This window comes from Balaenoptera musculus, chromosome 11 (genome assembly GCF_009873245.2).
Source record: "Balaenoptera musculus isolate JJ_BM4_2016_0621 chromosome 11, mBalMus1.pri.v3, whole genome shotgun sequence".
Taxonomy (NCBI): domain Eukaryota; kingdom Metazoa; phylum Chordata; class Mammalia; order Artiodactyla; family Balaenopteridae; genus Balaenoptera; species Balaenoptera musculus.
The window spans coordinates 68,921,270-68,939,125 of record NC_045795.1 but is presented as its reverse complement, the minus strand read 5'-3'; the positions used below and the strand labels follow the sequence as shown (position 1 = coordinate 68,939,125).

Here is a 17,856-nt window from a genome sequence, read left to right as displayed (position 1 = left end):
TGTGTGCACCATCACACAAGTTAGGAAATGTCCAGGCCACCAAGTCCTCTCCACTCTACTCCCTAAGTAAATCCCTAAGCCATCCCCTCCTCTCCATGCCCACTTCCCTCTGGCTCTCGGTACTTCACAGTGAGATATGCAACAGCTCTCCTGGGTGTTCTCCTGTCCCTAGTTCACTTCTCCACTGCCAAGAGTCAACCTTCTAGAATGGTCGTCTACTCCTGTTTCTTCCATGGGACTCAGCATAGCACAGAAGGCTCCTCGCAGCTACACTCAGCTTGGGCCTGAGGCCTTCTGCCACCTCCTCTTGCGTTCCAGCCACACCGACTCCCCATTCTCTTGCCTCCACGTCTGGGCTCCCTTTCTGCAATGCCCTTCCCCCTCTGAAAAACTCCTACTTCTCTCCTGCTGGACCTGATGCAAATGTCACCATCCCCTCCTTCTACCCAGTGACAAATTACACAATTCCCTTCCTATTCTTATTGTTGGCTGACAGGGTGACCTAAGAGTTACACAGCTGAGAACCCCTCCAGGGCAGCAACCACATGTCATTCATCTCGGCATCTCCAGTGCCTGACAGCAGGCTCCACAGAACGTCACTTAGTAAGGGTTTGTTGACTAAAGCAGGGAGTCCCTGCAAGAGAGGCCGTCAGGGATGCCAACAGGACACTTACCTTGCAGGCTACCCTGTGTGGACACAATTTCCCAAACCCCAGGGGGGGCTGGATGCGGCGGAGCAGAGTGACCACGTCCAGGTGCTTGATTCTTCCCCTGGAGACAAAGTACGGCATGAGGTGCAGGGCAGCAGCAGCAGGCCTGGGCTTTCGGTCCATCCCACCTTCCACGGAAAAGCACACCCAACATCCAGAAACAGCCCACACAAGCCAGATGGAACTCTTTTCAACCTACTTTGCCTCGGGGTCATATTCGGACCATATTCTTTTGAATTCGTCTAAATGGTGAGGCCCCAGAATAGACCAGTCCCGGGTCAGATAATCGAAATTGTCCATGATGACAGCCACAAACAGGTTGATGATCTGTAAAAGCCAATCGAGAGGGAGTTTCAGCTGTACTGGGATGAGCTGGGTTCAACCCTAGTGAGTGCTTCCTAATTATAAGGGTCACAAGACATTTGGACCCATTTCTCCTAGAGAGGCTGAAAATCTTTCATTCTGGAGAACGTTTAAGAAAAAGGCAGACTTCTAGCTTTCCAAAATGGTTTGGGTATAGGCCCAGGGGAGGGCAGGGGGGAATGTACTGTCTGTCCTTTTGAAACACACTGCAGTGTTATAATTTGCCACCAAATAACTCACTCTCGTAAGTCGCTACTATGTGCAGTGGCTTTGAGATTTTTATAAAGGAACCAGCAGCCCTAAGAAGCTGGGGTGGTGAAGCCTGTTAGCGAGCACCCAACCCCTGCTCACACCAAAGCTGCTAGTAACACAGGCCTTGCTCAGCAAAACCTCGACGGCCCAGTGGAGTCTAGACTGCTCATCAGCATAAAATACCCCACAGCTATTTGACGGGGCAACGTCATTGGTCTGAATCCCAAATGCTACATGAATAGGTGTCCATTGGTGGTGGGGTGGCTATTCTGATCACTTACCAGAAATGCGCAGAGCATGTAAAAACTGATGAAATAAACAATGGCGAAGTTGCTCCCACAGGTGTACTCCTCCCCGGGGTTGTAATCGGACTCGGGGTCACAGAGCTTTCCCGGGAGGCAGGCCAGCATGATTTCCTGCCAGGCCTCCCCCGTCGCACACCTTTTTTAGATTAAGCAAAGAAACGAAGAAGGCATTTGAGGCTTAGATCTTTAAGAAATTTTAAGAAAAAAAAATTTTTTTTTTAATTAGACCAAAACCTAAGTACTTTGGGGGGAAAGCCAGTTGGATTTAGTGAAAATTCCTACACCGAAATTCCTACTTATTTTCAAATGCAACTTACGTATCATTAAGGGAGGCCCTGTTGCAACTCCCTTTGATTTATATCAGTCACTTGATACAGGCACATCAATTCTTTTTGTATAAAGGGATGTTTGTTTTGTTGTCTTCTCTCCTGTAAACGCTTATGTTACGATTTTTAAACGATTATTATTTTTAATGACCTAACATCTGACAACTTGATTAGATCCCCATTCATTCTGCTGAAAGCAAAGAACTGGAAACTATCTAACTTACAAAGAACTTGCTCTCCAGTCATTAGGACTTGCTTGTATGGTTTCTAGAAAGTTCTCTCACTTTAAGGCGCTTTGTTTACAAAGCTATTAAATGGAGTTAAAAACAATCCCATAAAGTTTGAAATTGCACATCTCAGGATGCTCCCCACTGACTGTGCAAAAGGCCTCTACATTCCTGCTAAATTTTCATTTTCCTGGTTGTTTAAGCACACGCGCCCATGTGTAAGCATATACCCCATACCTTCTTGGCGGCTCAGTAGACCTACTCACTCCCAAGAGGAAAACCTTAAGCCAATCACAATGGGAATGACCAAAAGCCTGCAAAATTCCTCTGTGACTAAAATGCTACCGTGTCTGTTTAATAGTACAAAACCAACAAATACAAAAGGCCACCATGACCAACTGCTTTAAGAACCCGGGTCCTCTGCTGCTCTAGAGCCCAGAACCAGAGAGACTTGCTCCGGGCTGGACTCAGTCACCTGAAAAGCAGCAGCACAGCCTGGGGAAAGGTCTGGAAATTGTTGTTCCTGTTGATCTGGTTGTTATCTCTCATGGCAACTTTCCCAAACATCTAGAGAGAGAAATTATTAGGGGAAAAAAGAAAAGATTTTGTCATACCGAAAAAAAAAAAAAAAAACAGAAAAAAAAAATCCCTCCATATGTGAATTTAGAACTCAAGTTTGGTCAATACCCAGTGTGCCTGGCACTTTATTCATCCCACTAAGATATGCCGGGCTCTGTGCTAACCGCTGGGCACATTCTCAGCTCAAGGAGTTCCTACCCTGCGGAAGGGATGCAAAAAGTAACCAGACAGGCAGCCTCTCCAGATGGGAGCTGGGCTGGTCCAGCCCAACGGGGAAGCACAGAATAGGCTCACAGGATCCCCGAGGCTGGGGGCTGGGGTCAGGGAAGGCCTCCAGGGAGAGAGAGGTTAAGGCCCAGAACTGAAGGGGAAGGAGAAGCCAGTCAGGTGACAAGGAGGGTGAAGAATGCTCCAGGCAGAGGGAGCACGACCTGCAAAGGAGCAGAGGCGACATGGCCCGGGGGCTCCAGGAAATGAAAAGAACGTGAGTGTGACGAACAGCCCGAAGACCAGGCTGCAGACAAGCATGGGGGGGCCGGTGGGCCATGGGAAGGAGGGTGGGCTTTGCCTTAAGGGCCAGGAGAAGTCAGTAAATTCTTCACTTGTGGGGATTACAGAAGCAGACTGACATTTTCGAAGACCCTGATGGCCGGCAAAGACTCTTGAGTGAACACGGGGGTGGTGTGCGAGATGCGGTTTCCAGTTCTCTGCGACCACTTAAGTTTTATATGAGGACGTTATGGCATAAAAGACCCTGTGGGGCCCATGGCGTCACAAGCTGCTAAATTACAGGGGCTCAAGCACACTGCCTCTTCGTTCAAACCCCCTGGTAAAAGTCCTAGTCACTTGCAAATGCTTCTCTGGCTTCAGAATTAAAAAGCACGTACCACCATTTCTCTGCTGCGGGAATGCTTCACCTTTTTCACTCACAGCCCTCCCTTACCTGAAAGGCTGCACCTGAACCAGCAGAGAGTGTGGCAGAGGGACCCTGGGGAGGTCCAGGGCCACAGGCCCCTCCACCTCCCTCTCCTCCAGGAGGCGCTGCCCCCTCCCCGCCCACTCTGTGTTAGGGCTCAGCTGTTAGGGAAGCTCCTATCCCCCCTTCCCCACCTCAGGAGGAGCTGGGGAGCATCCCACAGCCCCTCCGCCAGGACCAGGCCACAGAAGAGCCTGGTTTCACGCTTCTTTTTAGAGGGGCGCTTCTGAGGCAAGATAATGGTTCCAGTTCAGCCCCAGCAGCTAGAAATAGTTTGTAATACTTTCAGATGATAAACAGACTTCTGTATCACTCAGTATCTTCTTAGCAACTTTGATGTAGAAAATAGGACAACTATGGCTTTTTTCAGTGCAGCATTTGCTGTTGCTACAATCAACGATGGGTTTTCTCAATCAGTTGGCTCCCCTCAGACCCAGACTTGGGGTGGGGAGTGCCCTAAACCCAGCTTCCTCTGACATATTCCAACCTCCCCCTGCCCTTCTGAGCCCGGCTCTTGCTGGCACAGGCTCTCTCCTGCAGGGCTACGTCTTTTTCATCTTTATAGCTCTTTAGCAGCCAAGGCGTCTGGCTGAAAAATCATGACCTGCCTTTCCAGTCGACCTGGCCAAGGTACAGCCTGCCACAGATCTGGGGCGACGTAGCAAAGGAGACCCGGGGGAGAGGTGCTGGGGCGTACCTGCATGCCGATAACCGCGTAGATGAAGAACAGCATGGCGATGAGAAGGGCGACGTACGGGAGCGCCTGGAAGAGAAGCAGCGCTTGGCTCAGCGCGCGCATCCTGTGCCCCCGGATGGCTTGGGGGCAGACTGAAGGCCCGCGTGGGGCACACGCTCTATTCTTTTCCATGTTATATTGAAAGGACATCAATAGTGAGGAAGAGCTTTTTAAACCGCAGCCCAGCAGCACGGCTTCAGCCCTGAGGACGGCAGCCCACGGGCACCTCGGGTTACGAAGCTGCAGGCACGACATGCTTTCCACAGTTGTTAACAGTGCGTCCTAATCCTAAACAGTGTCGCTCTCAGAAACTACTGTAATTGATGAAACAATTCCAACATGCTAGACAATGAGATCGCTTCAGCTTTCTTTTTTGGGCGTGTTTGAGGTGGGGGCAAGGGGCTCTTTTGCAAAGGAACATCATTATGCAAAATCACCTTGCATCTGCTTAAGTACTTCCTTAGGGTGAAGCCTTAGGAGTGGAATTACTGGGTCAGAGGGGAAGAACCATTTTCTGGCTGTGGCTGTAGAAAGCAAGACACCTTTCTTAAAATGCACTCTTTCTGAAAGAACCGCGGAGCTGCAGGCTGGGCCAGGGAAGAAAAGGAGCTAGCTGTGTGGTCACCAAGCCTGGGCTCTCCTTAGGAACATCAAATATAAGCACATGTGTCGGGTCAGACCACTTGTCTTTTTTTTTTTTTTTTTAATTTATTCATTTTTGGCTGCGTTGGGTCTTCGTTGCTGCACACGGGCTTTCTCTAGTTGCGGCGAGCGGGGGCTCCTCTTCGTTGCGGTGCACGGGCTCTAAGTGCATGGGCCTCAGTGGCTCTAGAACGCAGGCACAGCAGCTGTGGCGCAAGGGCCTAGTTGCTCCATGCCATGCGGGGTCTTCCTGGACCAGGACTCGAACCCACATCCCCTGCAATGGCAGGCGGATTCTCAACCACTGCGCCACCAGGGAAGCCCACCACTGGTCTTTTAATCCAAGGCTCCTCAACTGCTTGTCTCCCTCATCTCAAGTGACAGAAGATTTCTGTGTGCTTGGCACGCCTCCAGGGAGTGCCCAGATTGTTAAACTTAAGGCCAAGCTCACATGCATAAAGCCTCCACTTGCTCTCCTATCTGAGAAAGGTCATCAGAAACCCAGTGGCTAAAAAGCCTTCCGACTTGTGCCAGCTCTGGATCTGTGACTGCCAGCTTGGCCCAGTGCAGTAGCACCATCCTGACAACTGGACTGGTTAACAGAGTCCCACAGGGTTAGTTTCAGGCTGTCCTTGCCATACCAGTATGCGTTTTCTCCCTAGATGAGCAAATGTTTAAGAATTCTGTTGGCATAGTTTCTCAATTTTTATGGACATGAATGGTCATGTATGGTCATGTCTCTGTGACATGAATTCATCTTATAGTGACCAAAACTTTTAAAACAAAGTTTAATGTAAGAATGACATTATTGCCTGAATCATTCTATTTTTATAGCGGTTCATTCACAAATGTTGGTACTTTGTATTAATAGCAACCGTCTAGGATTTAATCCCTTTCCAGGACCGAGGGTCACCTGCTCGAGGCCTCCACCTGCCCTGCCTCTCTCAGAGCTGCATCCCGGCTCCCCCTACAGTCTCATTTTCCCCAACAGGACTTGCGATTTCCCTTCTTTGAGTTTCTGGATCTACCTCCTTCCCCAGATGCCAAACCTTCTCCTCTTTACCTGTTAAAATTCTACCCACTGTGGAAAAATGTTTCCTGGGATATTAACACCAGTTTCCTCAGAGCCGATGGGGTTGTTCTTTGTGTATCTTCGAATAACTTAATTTGTTAATGTGAGCATTTACTACTTTTGAATTAAAAAGTCAAAAGATAAAGAAACGAAGATCCATGACTCATTTTCTAAAGTTCGTGCACATCTACAAACTCCCCCATGCGGTGCACCTCTTAATAAGAATCTGTGCCCCCCTCCCCAGCGGAGTAAGTCCAGAAGACCAGAACATCTAGGGTGGGATGCTGGAAGGTACAGGAGAAGCTGGGTTCTGTTTGGAACAGCCAAGAACCAGCCTGCACGAGGCTGGAAAGCCATAGATGACAAGGGGGACCTGGCTTATACCTAGGCGCCCTTCACTCTGTAATCCTCCCAGGCACTGGATAACCCAGGACGGAGGATGGTGTGCTGGCCAAGGCCAAGTAGTCTCTGATTTGTATCTAGATTAGCCAACGGACAGGACTGCCGCAGCCTTATGAGGCTTCCAGGGGTCGGCTGGGACCCTCCCTCTCTCAGACATCAGCATTCATCCCGGGCATCCTGGGGAGGACTGAGGTGCGGGGAGCCCCGTATATCTACCCATCTCAGAAATGCTGCAGATTTCTCAGCTGCAGGCCTTACTGCTTTCTCTTCTGCTTCCTTAAGCAAGTAATCCTATTTGATTTATCCAAGCAATGCTGGGCCCGTCTCCTCAGCATTCCAGGTCCTCTCTGGACCTAGGTGGTCACAGTGGTCCTGCAGAAGGGAGTCTGGATCCTCCACAGCAGGGGACAAGCACTGACTTACATATGCTCTTTGAAGACAAAGAAGCCCTTGGCATGGCTCTTACCTGGAAGGACTTAATAAAAGTCCACAGCAGTGTCCGGATGCCTTCCCCCCTGCTGAGAAGCTTCACCAATCGCATCACTCGGAAAAGACGGAAAAAGGTGATGGAGATTCTATTGCTCTCTTCAGAGTTCTGAAGGGTTATCATGGAGAGGTCAAACCCAATGGAAAGTAGAACATGCAACACTTTCAGAAAAACAGCAACAGATGCAAACAGAGGTGGCAGAGGTAAGAATTAAAGATGTGTTTCTAGGGCCTTTTCACCTTAAAAAGCATGATATGAAAGGGAAAGTTACATGCTAACAACACAGGGCTTGGGAAACCCTGTGTCCACACAGCACATGCATGTCCACGTGGTCTAGTGTGTTAAGAGGACACTGGGCTGGTCAAGAGTACTGGACACTGGTGATGAATGCAAACCACTGCAGACACTGTTCTGGAAGGACAATCATGGAGAATACAGAACAACTAGCGGAGAACTCGACATGGCCAAATAGACTAAAGGAAAAGGCCCAGCCCCTGGAGACTAGTCACTGATCTTACCCCAGGTGTAGCAGTTGGGACAGGGACATTTTCACTTTCAGTTGGCTTTAAGAAATCAAAGATTGAAAATGTATTAATGAACTGGGAAGGAAGCAAGGGTTCAGGAGGGTGTCCCCCCCTTTTTAAAAAAAAAAAAATCTGTGGTTCATGTCTGAGGATAACACATCTGCTCCCTCCCTGAGGAAACGCCACAGGAGCTGCTTGCAACTGGACTTGCGGGTGGGCAGCCACTGATGCAGGCTCAGACACGACCACTTTCTAATTCACACCCCAGGACATGATGTTTCAAGACTGAAAGACATCCAGTAAAAGACAACGCTGCAAGGCCTCAGCTGTCCCCAAGCACAGAAATGCAGAGTGGGATTCTGCTTCTCGTGGGAAGACTGGTCCTCTTTTTTCAGTCAGGGTTGTGGGTCTGAGCAGCTAACTGCTCCGAGGCGGGCCATTCCTAACCCTGAGGAACAGGATGACTACCAAACAGGGCAGAGCGGCAGCTGCCTGTGGTCCACAGACCTCCCCTGTCCCACTCTACTCCTGGGGCCGCACAGCCGGGCGGCGGGCGTCCGATGGGCCCTCACTGGCGGGGCTGCCGAGGAGCTGGGCAGGCTGAGTCAGGGCAAGCGGGAGAGGGGCTGGTTTCCCTCCAGAAGCCTTCGCTGCCCCACCAAGAACACTCAGCTCTGGGTGACTCTTGGGAAGAAGCAGCTTAGCACCATCATTCCCTGAGCTTCCGCAGTGCTGTCTCACCCGAGGTCTGGCTGGGCTCCTGTCACTTGGGCCCCAGGGTGCAGAATCCCAGCCCTTGTCGCCCTGTGGTCACCGGCCTCCCCACTCAGTCTGTGAGCCCCCAGGGGGCAGGGACCTTGCCTCACTCCACTCGGTGCCCAGCATGGTGTCTGGCACTTATTAGAGGTTCAGTAAGTGTTTATGAGAATGCAAAGAGGTTGTAAGCCAACTCACAAATATCAGGAGGCACCTTTAAATTAAACAGTAAAGGCTGAACAAGAGTCAGGAAATGATGGCCTTTTTTTTTTTTCCCCTTCAGTGGGGTCACCTCTGCTGAAGCAGCTGGTCGACCCAGAAGGCAACAAAGGAAGGAGGCTCTTCTGACTGGGGGCCCAGAACTGCTGGGTGCTCTCCAGGGCTCTAGGGAGCCTCTCTGCACGGTGGGCCTGTACAGCTAAGGGATGTGTGTGCACGCACGGATGCACACCCTAACCTGATGGGTTCTCCTCCCGGGAGACACAGGGAAAGGAAACACTCCGCCCTGGAGTCTCACTCTCGTCAATGGCTGCCTCCTGAGATCAAGCCTAAACCTCTATGAAATTCATAAAATAGAAGGAGTTTGGGCACATCAAATCACAACTGAAATTCAACGAGATTACTAAGCCAGGACTAACGGGTTCTGATGGGGTTAAAAAGGAGTCCCTGCTTCGCCTGGGATGCTCGGAATGTGACCTCTGCAAGGGGTTGGTCAAAGCCTGGTCACTCTTTTTACATTCCTTCTATCATCTCATCTCAAAAGGGATCACATCTCCTTAAAAGGACAGATGATGGTTTTTAACCCATGACTTTAGCAAATGAAGGAATTCGTTTTCCCAAGTTCTCATGCTTGCCCACACCAACTCCCTAAGGGCTGTGTGCAGGAGGCTCCAGTCTCACCCATACAGCTGGAGTGTGAGGGGGTGTCTGTGTGTGTGTGTGTGTGTGTGTGTGTGTGTGTGCACTTGCCTATGCTCAAGGGGACCAGAGTGTGCATAAGACAGAACACTCTATAGTATATTTCTGCAATGTCCATAACTTGTGTGTTGGACTTACAAGAGAATAAGGAGGCCGGGTGGTCAGGGAAGACACTCTTTCTGGCCATGACCTGGCCCAAGCCTCTTCTGCTGGCCCCTCCCTAGCCCACGCCAAGTCTGACAGACCTTTTACACTCCCCTTATGACATGAGAAAGTTAGCAGCCAAACTGACTTTTGAAGGGCACATCTCTTTTTCAACTGCTATCTTTGAAGTATGACAAATCTTGGCCTATGAACTTGAAACCATGGGTAGTCTTTTGCTCAAAAAAAACAAAGAAGAGGAAGAGACAGCATTTGTGGAGGGACAAGGCAGCACAACATGCAAGAAAGGAAGGACAGAGCAAATGGCACACCAGGCTGCGTGCACCCCCAGTGCAGCCTGTGACACCCCCCCACGTGCCTCACTGGGCAGGGAGGACTGGGCAGGGGAGAGTGTCACTGGTAGCACTGGGGGAAAGTGCAAGTTGCCAAAATATCTTACAAATGGAGGGACCCTGAGGATGGCTTTGCCTAAACTACAAACGCCAGCCTGATGAAAAGGGCAGGCCAGCTCTCACCCTGGGCTACCAATTGGAACTGCTTGGGGATCTTTAACAACTCTGATGCCTGGCTCTCACCCCAAAGCTTCTTATTTAACTGATCTGGGGTGGCCCCAAGCTTTCCCAGGTGGTTCCAACATACAGCCAGAGCTGAGAGCAGCAGCCCAAGGCCAGGGTAAAGCTGGGCCATGTCTTCAGCTGGTCACCCCTACCAGCTCATTCCCTTTAGGTCTGGAGGGGCCACACAGAATGCGACCACCAGAAAAGCCCATGCAGGCTGTTACAGCTAAGCAATGGGTTCTTCTGGAGTTGATGAGGTTTCAGTACTCAGATGGATGCAAAGAGAGCAGCTGCCATCCCCATCTTCCTTACAAGGGGTGGAGGAGGCTCAGATACACAGGGAGCTGGTGAAGGCTGGAAATGGACCAGGAGCCAGCTGCCACTCCTGGGATCAACCGCAGGACCCCCCCAGAGGCTGTGAGACTAGGGAAGGTCTCACTCCCCAGGGAGTTTTCCAACAACAGCACTAGGGGCCGAATGAATGATGTTTCAATAGATGGAATTCCAGTGTCATCCCAGGGCCTGGACTAGATGACCTCGTTAACTCCTTCCCGAGATGCCACAGTCTTCATCTGGAAACCCTACAGGGAAATGGACCCTCAGCCTTAGGAAGCCAAACTATGTGCCAGAGTCTGGAAAGCTCCTTCCCACAGGGCTCCCAAGCAGGCTTTTGCAATGTAGGCTCTGGGCCAACCCCCTGCAACTACAGAAGGCAAATGAGCCCTGAGTTTCCCAAGTGCAAAGGGATCAGTCTGCATTTATGCATTAATTCCCATCTTTTCCTAGAAAAGCTGAAAGGATGCAGTTTTCCAATTCAGACAGGAAGCAAACCAGTTACCCTGAGGCATCCTGGAGAGTTCTTGTTGGGGAGCCTCTCTCTGACTACTTCTGACCTGGTATGTAACACCTCCGGGATGGAAGGCTTCTGTATTTGGGATTGCTGAGTTTGTCTCCAGAAACCAGAGACCTGGTCCCTAGAAAAGGGTTAGCATACAGCATGGAGGGCTGAACAACCTGACCGTGGATTTAGAACAAGAGGCTGAGTGTAGCTGCGGGCCACCTGGTCCACCCCGGGTACACAAGTCAGGGACAATTCTTAGGTCCCTGGGAGTGACCTCCCTACTGACTTTGTACATGCTCTTAAGTAATAACAATGCAGACATTGCTTCTAAACAAGTGTTTTGCCTCCCCGCCAATAATGATAATTGGAAAGACTAAATGTCAGCAACAGCCATTTCCCAGGTTAGGGAGAATATGATGCTGGATCATTTCTCCATTAAAGGAACAAACAGGCATCGAAGAAGGAGCAAAACTGAGCCTGTCAGTCCTCATCTGACATTTTAGCAGCTTGATGACATTATGACCAACTGTGATGAAGACAAGTCCACGAGAGCTATCAAACCATGACCGTGGCAGGGCAGGGGTCATGGGAGGGGGCGGCAGGATGGAGAGGGCCGGGTGAGCATGCAAGCAGGACAACAGAGAGGGCCATCCAAAATGTTTTCGCAAAGAATACAAACGCAAGCTCGATTTCTCATTTCCAGGCCACATCGTTCATTCTTGAAGACTATGCTGCCATGTCACAGAGCCAAGCGTGACTGACCAAGATGGCCCCAGCTCAGGCCCCAGGCTGGAGACAACAAAATAGGGCACAGCAAACAATTTAGATGACCACGACCCACAGCACTCCTGTGAAACTCAGCGAAAACCAAAGGTGGGGAAGCCAAAGACAAGTATACAGTCTTTCGAGTGCTTTTGCTTTAACAACGACTTCACCGTATATATGTTTATATATACTTGCCGCTACAATTTTCTAAAAACAAAACCAACATGAAAATCAATTAGGCAACAGAAAAGAAAGAGCAACAGAGGTTGGGAGAGACAGCACAGCAAGTTAAACATTGCAAAAAATGATGACTTATGGCAGCTGAAAACAGCCAACAATGGACCAAGAGTATTCATGTTCAGCTGAGTCAGGAGTGCGGGGGACAGGGCCACCAAGGGAAATGATGTGTGCTGCTTCCTGGGGAACTCGGCATGGGGGGAGTGTAGAGGAACCACCGGCTACACTCAGAGAGTTATGTCACCAGAGGTTAAGGACATCCAGTCTCTCCTGTCTTTGTGCCGTGGCCTGAGGGTCGTAGATGCCCAATAAAGATGTGATGAAGGACTGAATAAATGAGAAGGTGGCCTTGAGCATCCCCTCCTCACTGAGGCCAGCACAGAAATGCTGAGGTCCCCTAAGGTGGTTTTCTACTGGGCCAGGGCCTTGAACTCGCGTTGCTCCCGGCTCAGGAAGGTTTGGTCTCAGGCTCCATCTGACCAGGGGAAAGGTCACGTACTGAAAAACAGTACGAGGATGTTGACTGGTAGGATATTTGCGTCTGACTGAATGCCAGTGAAAGCCTGTATTACACAGAAACCCCAAAGTCAAATGCTAACTAAAAAATTTCGTGTGGGCTTTTATAGACCTGTGGCTTTCCTGACTGATGGAAGGTGAAGGCGGACGTGTCTGAGACACTGCTGGGCAGGGTTGAACCAGAGGGAAGGCACAGTGGGCTCAGCCCCAGCACGCGGCGAGGCAGCCAGGAAGCCACGCGTACTGTCGGCGGTGCACCAGCGCGGGGGGTCAGGCATTAGAGAGCTGGGCTGTCCGCTTGGTGAACAAACCCTGGCCACATCCTGGTGCCCAGAAACTAAGCATGGACCCCACCACCTGCACACCACGTGAAGCACAGAGCGCTCCAGGGAGACCTGCTCAAATTGTCACTTATGATATTTTCACTTCCATTATAGACCACCTCTGACTTACATAAGGGTCTGGTTCCAGAATGTTCATGTAAGTGTACTTTGATGGAGGCTGTAAGTGCTTTATGTGGTGAGATGATTAAGCAGGCAGATGTCTGGTCATAAACTCAGGAGAGAGCCCCTGGCAGCCCAGGGAGGGCCCTATGTTCTCCCATTAGCATCAGATTATTTTATAACCAAGCATAATTCACACATTATGAATGGTAATTTTATACCTGACTTGTGGAATATTTCACATAACGTGGAATTTACGTAAGTCTGGGCTTAAGGAGGTTGGCAGATCTATGTACCTAAGTCTAGTAAAATACCATTTCAGTACCTGGTCTTGGCATGAATTTGAGTGTCATGAGGCTTAACTCACACCCTCATGGACATGGTAATGTCTTACAGTTCATTTCGCTTATTATTACAAGGAAAATCTATACTTAAAATACCATTGTATCTCCCTAACACTTTGGGAGCTTAAGCAAGTATTTTCACAAATATGCCTATCATTTTATCACTGCAACATACCTATGAAGCAGGGAGGGCAGACATCATTCATCCCAGTGGTTCACGAGGGAACTGAGGCCCAGGTCCAGGCTACCACTGTCCTGCTACTCTACACTCCACAGTCAGCCTGGCCCCCAAAGTGGTGGCATACAGAGATCTCATCATTGTTATTTGGTACAGGCTGTCTGGGCACCAGGATGGACCATATGAGCCCGCAGGTGTCAGCCAGGCAGAGCGTGGCAACCCCTTCCCAGCCAGGCATGTGGGGAGGAGGGCCAGGTTGGCACTGTGGAGCAGGAAGCCAGCACAGCACGGCAGCCCACCCCATGCTCCGCCTGTCCCTGCGAAGGGCTCCACACAACCTGGGCACCCACGGAGGCCTGCTGATGAACTGGGGACGGGCCAGGTGGGCAGGGCCAGTTCTACCCGCATCAGGCCCTCCCGGTCCGGGCATGGGTCAGATCTGAGAGGGGCCAGTGGCAGGCGGTGCTCCCCTCTCTGCAGCCTCTGAATTTTGAGGAAGGTTCTCAGGATGCTTCCTAAAGGTTGGGCAGGGTGGTCACCCCACCTACCACGCTGCTCCTCAACAAAGGATTCAACTGGGTGCAACAAAGGATCGCTGACACCCTCTCCTAATACACACGAGGCCCTCCTTCCCCTGGCCCAGGGCAGCCTTCAATCTGCGTCACTATTTGGGGAGCTAGGATAGGCATGTTCCCCAGTGTCACCAGTAGGGCTCAGCAGACACAGGGTACAGGTGAGGACACCCGCAGCGGTGGCCACGTGCTCAGGGCACGGCTGTGGGGTTTCCCTCCTGTGCCTTCACAGACCCACAGTGGGTACCAGGGCACACGTTATGAGCTCTGCTTTCCAGCTCAAAAAACTGAGGCACGAAGCAGCCAGGGGCCCTGCCAAGGTCACGCAGCTACTGAGCGATAATGTTCACATACCCACACAATTAACTCCTAGCCCTTAACATTTTAATTTTAAAAATAATGTTTTCCTTCCAAAATGGCAATTCTACATTTACTTCCCCACTCTCATTCAGGGGAAGGGGATGGGGGGCCGGGCGGGGAAGGGAGGAAAGATGACAAAATGTTCTTAGTCTTTTGAAGCAAATGTGTGCTTGAATTTCTAAAGTGTACAGAGGTCCGTGGGGAGGGTTTCTGGTCTCCTCCGTGTTAGACTTAACGAGGTTATAGGACACAAAATTTGCTACTTACATTCACTTCAGTTATAGCAATATCAACGACGCTACCAACAACAATTAAGGCATCAAAAGTGTTCCATGCATCAGTGAAATAGTGCTGTTAGAGCAAGCATTCAGAAGCCACAGAAGAGAGGAAGCACAACAGGAAAAAAAGAAGAAAAGGACAGTGTTATAAAAGGGGAACATTCTAGCATCAAGCCACCTGGCTACTTGAAAAATCACCCTAAAACAAACATGTTATAGGTACATCACTTCGGGTATTGCTTCTGACACAGCAGATAAAAACAGTTAGAGACGCCTATCTTGCCCTGCCTACCGCTGACTCGGCTTAACTCTGCAAAACAGTCAGTCCTCCAAAAGGCGATGTGTGTCTAAAGGCCTGGGGATCAAGCTCTACGCTAAAAGGCCTCTTTTCTGCAGCTCTCATTAGAAAACTCCTGGTTTTCAATCAAGTACGACTGGGCTCTGTGACTTGTCCAGGTGATGCAGTGCAGGGCCGGGCGGGTGTGCAGACAGAGACAGGATGGGAGGTGGCCCCGGGCGGGCACATACTCACGTCGGCTTCGCTGAGCGCCACGTCTACAATGCTGCCGATTACGATGAGGGAGTCAAACGTGTTCCAGGCATCACTAAAGTACCCCTGGACAGAGCGGGCGGGGGCAGACGTTTATGAGCACGTAGGAAGGAGAAGCCACGCCGACCACGTGGGGACACACCCGGGCCCCGCAGCAACCACGGCAACCAGGGGGTGTGGGAGGGCCAAAGGGAAGTGACCATACCGTCCACCGGTGCAGAGGGACATGGGGCAGGGGCACCTGCATGTGTGAGAGAGGCCACGGGTGCATGGGCCAACACACACACACACACACACACACCACACACATACCTGCAGGACAGAGCGAGGCACTTGGCGACCCTGCCCTGGCACACAAGGTCACAACCTCAACCCCTTACTAGCTGAGGGAGGAGAAGGCCCTCCTACTCCTCGCATGGGGTCCCCAATCACCTCCTTCTCTTCTTCCACGTCAAGACCACTATGACCGGCGTTTCACACATTCTCACTGCTGTGCCCTTGAAATAAACCAGTATCCCTGCCCCACCTCGACAGTCCAAGTACTGCAAACGGTGTGCCCCACGGCAGGATGTCCTCACAGAGCTCTCGGTCTAAAGGGACATGAAGGCTTACAGGGAGACAGGCCAGCGATGCACGCCGTCTAAGGCAGAGGTGTGGCTTGTGGGGCTGCGGGATAAGTGCACAGAAGGTCTCACAGGGGAAGGGGCGCTCAGCGCTCCCACTGTCCCCCAGAGCAGCGCCTATGTCCTGACAGGCTCCTTCTTCCTCTCCAGCTCTGGCTTCCCTCCCCTCCCTCTGCATCCTCCAGGCTCAGCGGACTCCTTTCCATCCCTCAAACCAACACCAGGGTTCTTGCCCACCTCCTGAGGCCTCTGCGATCCCGGCCTCCCCACCCCAACTCTACCTGCCCACGACCACTTCCTCCTTCACACTCAGCTCAAATGCCAATGCCCTGATGGCACGTTTGCAGATCCTCCTGACGTATACCTCCCATCCTGGGGACTCCGAATGTCTCTCAGGTCTTGATCACTGAATCTGGGGCCTCTGCCCGCAGGTCCACCCCATGGAAAACCCTCTGAGGATGAGGACTGTGCTGCCTGCTCTGCCCCCTCCTCCACTAATCCCACCACCCAGCCCAGAGCCGCGAGCCCGGATAGCGCTTGGCACGCAGCAAGCCTCCTCCTTCCACCAACTTGCACCCTCCTGGTCATGCAGCTCTGTCCTATTCTTGTTATTTCAGGTCCTTGGATCTTGTGGAAGGTACAACATCCCTACGACTGTGACTTACAAATCTGTACAGACATGGCACACATTTTGCATCCTCTTCTGGGCTCAGCACAGTAGGTGCTAAATTACTGCCTGTTGTCTCCTGATACCCCCCAGGAAGCCCTCAATCGGAGGGGGTGGTGGGGAGAGCAGTGCACGGAGGCTTCTGGTTGCAAGGTCAACGACTGTCTGCAAATCAACTGCATCTTTTCAACAAGTCAGGACGTGTTGTGGAAATAAAAATTCAGGTCTGAAGCATATAAAAAGGGGCCCAGTGTGCTTACAACGGGGTACACTTAGTGCTGGATCAAGAACACCGGAACAGAAGGTACTTTGAAGTGTCAGGTCCCATGAATTGGTGATCAAGTGCAGGCCCAGAGGAAGCCACTGCACAGCCCCAGACTTTTATGACACTATGGAGAATGTGGGCACGCTGGCTGTTCTAACAACCGGAGGAGGGATGTTTGTTCTAATCATTGTTAATCACCCCAGGTGCATTTATGGGGGACCTGTAACGCTGACTTAGGGCTTGAGATTTTTTTAAAATTTCATCTTAAATAATGTAAGATTTTCCCAACCAACTGCCATGACTTCTGACCCCGCCCCCGCCCCGCCCCCTCCCCTGCCATCTCCTCTCTCCTCCTCTCCCACAATCCCAGCACCTCTCTCATAGCTACTTACCCTCACGGACTGACTGCCACCCTCCCAGACCCTCCTGTCAGCCCTCTAACAAGTAAACAAAAGCTCGCCTGCACCAGCTCTGATGATCTGTGATAAACGTCTAATGGGAGCGTCTGCTTAACAAAGACAACGTCTTGTTCCTTACAGCTTCTCTTCTCAAGATGCGGGACTCTTGGCTGGCAAAACAGGAGAGGCGGGCCACGGTGAGGATAGGACTGGTGCCCCTCAGGAAGCCAGCTGTGCTGGTCAGAGAGGAGACCCAGAGCCTGCGCCGGGACATAAAGCCACATCCTGCTTCCCTCCCCGAGGACAACGCCAAACCAGAAAGTCAGCTGGATCACGTGGTGCGCTGAGTGCCGTCGCTGTACCCGGGTTGTGAGAACACAGGGTTTGCTCTTAAATTATTTGCATCACTGCGAATGGTAACACACAGTGGGCTGACTGGCGGCCTGGCCACAGAGCACGCTCTGAGGTGCACAGCCTGTCCTTTTCTTCATGGATTTAACAGCAACCCAGAACTGCAGAGAGCATGGTGAGCCTTTCCCTCTCCCCTAGAGAGGAACTGATGCCTTAGAAACGCGTGGTCATCAGTAACAACTGGGGCTCTAGGGCACAGAGAGCAGTGAAGACCCACTGTCCCTCCGGTCCTGTCCCACACCACGGGCCCTGCCCCCCTCTTGCTACAGTACATCCTTTACCGGAGGCCAAGCCCACCGCCATTCAGGGCACTGAATGCCCCTCTTACCTACTTGAGACTTCATTCCTGAATAGCTCCTCTCTCTCTGTATGTCTCTGTGTCTCTGTCTCTCCAGAATGATCAGTATTCACCTT

General features: G+C 51.2%; 1 protein-coding gene across 4 annotated transcripts in view; it reads right to left on the bottom strand.

The window, feature by feature from the left end:
* Positions 1–17,856, bottom strand: part of CACNA1D (calcium voltage-gated channel subunit alpha1 D) — a 319,290-nt gene that overhangs the window by 34,417 nt on the left and 267,017 nt on the right. For 2 of the 4 annotated variants that reach the window (XM_036868410.1, XM_036868409.1), the window contains 8 exons: positions 15,061–15,144; positions 7,596–7,640; positions 7,057–7,185; positions 4,436–4,501; positions 2,659–2,750; positions 1,607–1,766; positions 910–1,037; positions 675–771 (listed from right to left, as the gene is read on the bottom strand). In XM_036868410.1, coding sequence (XP_036724305.1) covers positions 675–771; positions 910–1,037; positions 1,607–1,766; positions 2,659–2,750; positions 4,436–4,501; positions 7,057–7,185; positions 7,596–7,640; positions 15,061–15,144 — 801 coding nt within the window. The remainder of the gene's footprint in view (positions 1–674; positions 772–909; positions 1,038–1,606; positions 1,767–2,658; positions 2,751–4,435; positions 4,502–7,056; positions 7,186–7,595; positions 7,641–15,060; positions 15,145–17,856) is intronic. The other 2 variants (XM_036868411.1, XM_036868407.1) reach the window with 1 other exon arrangement.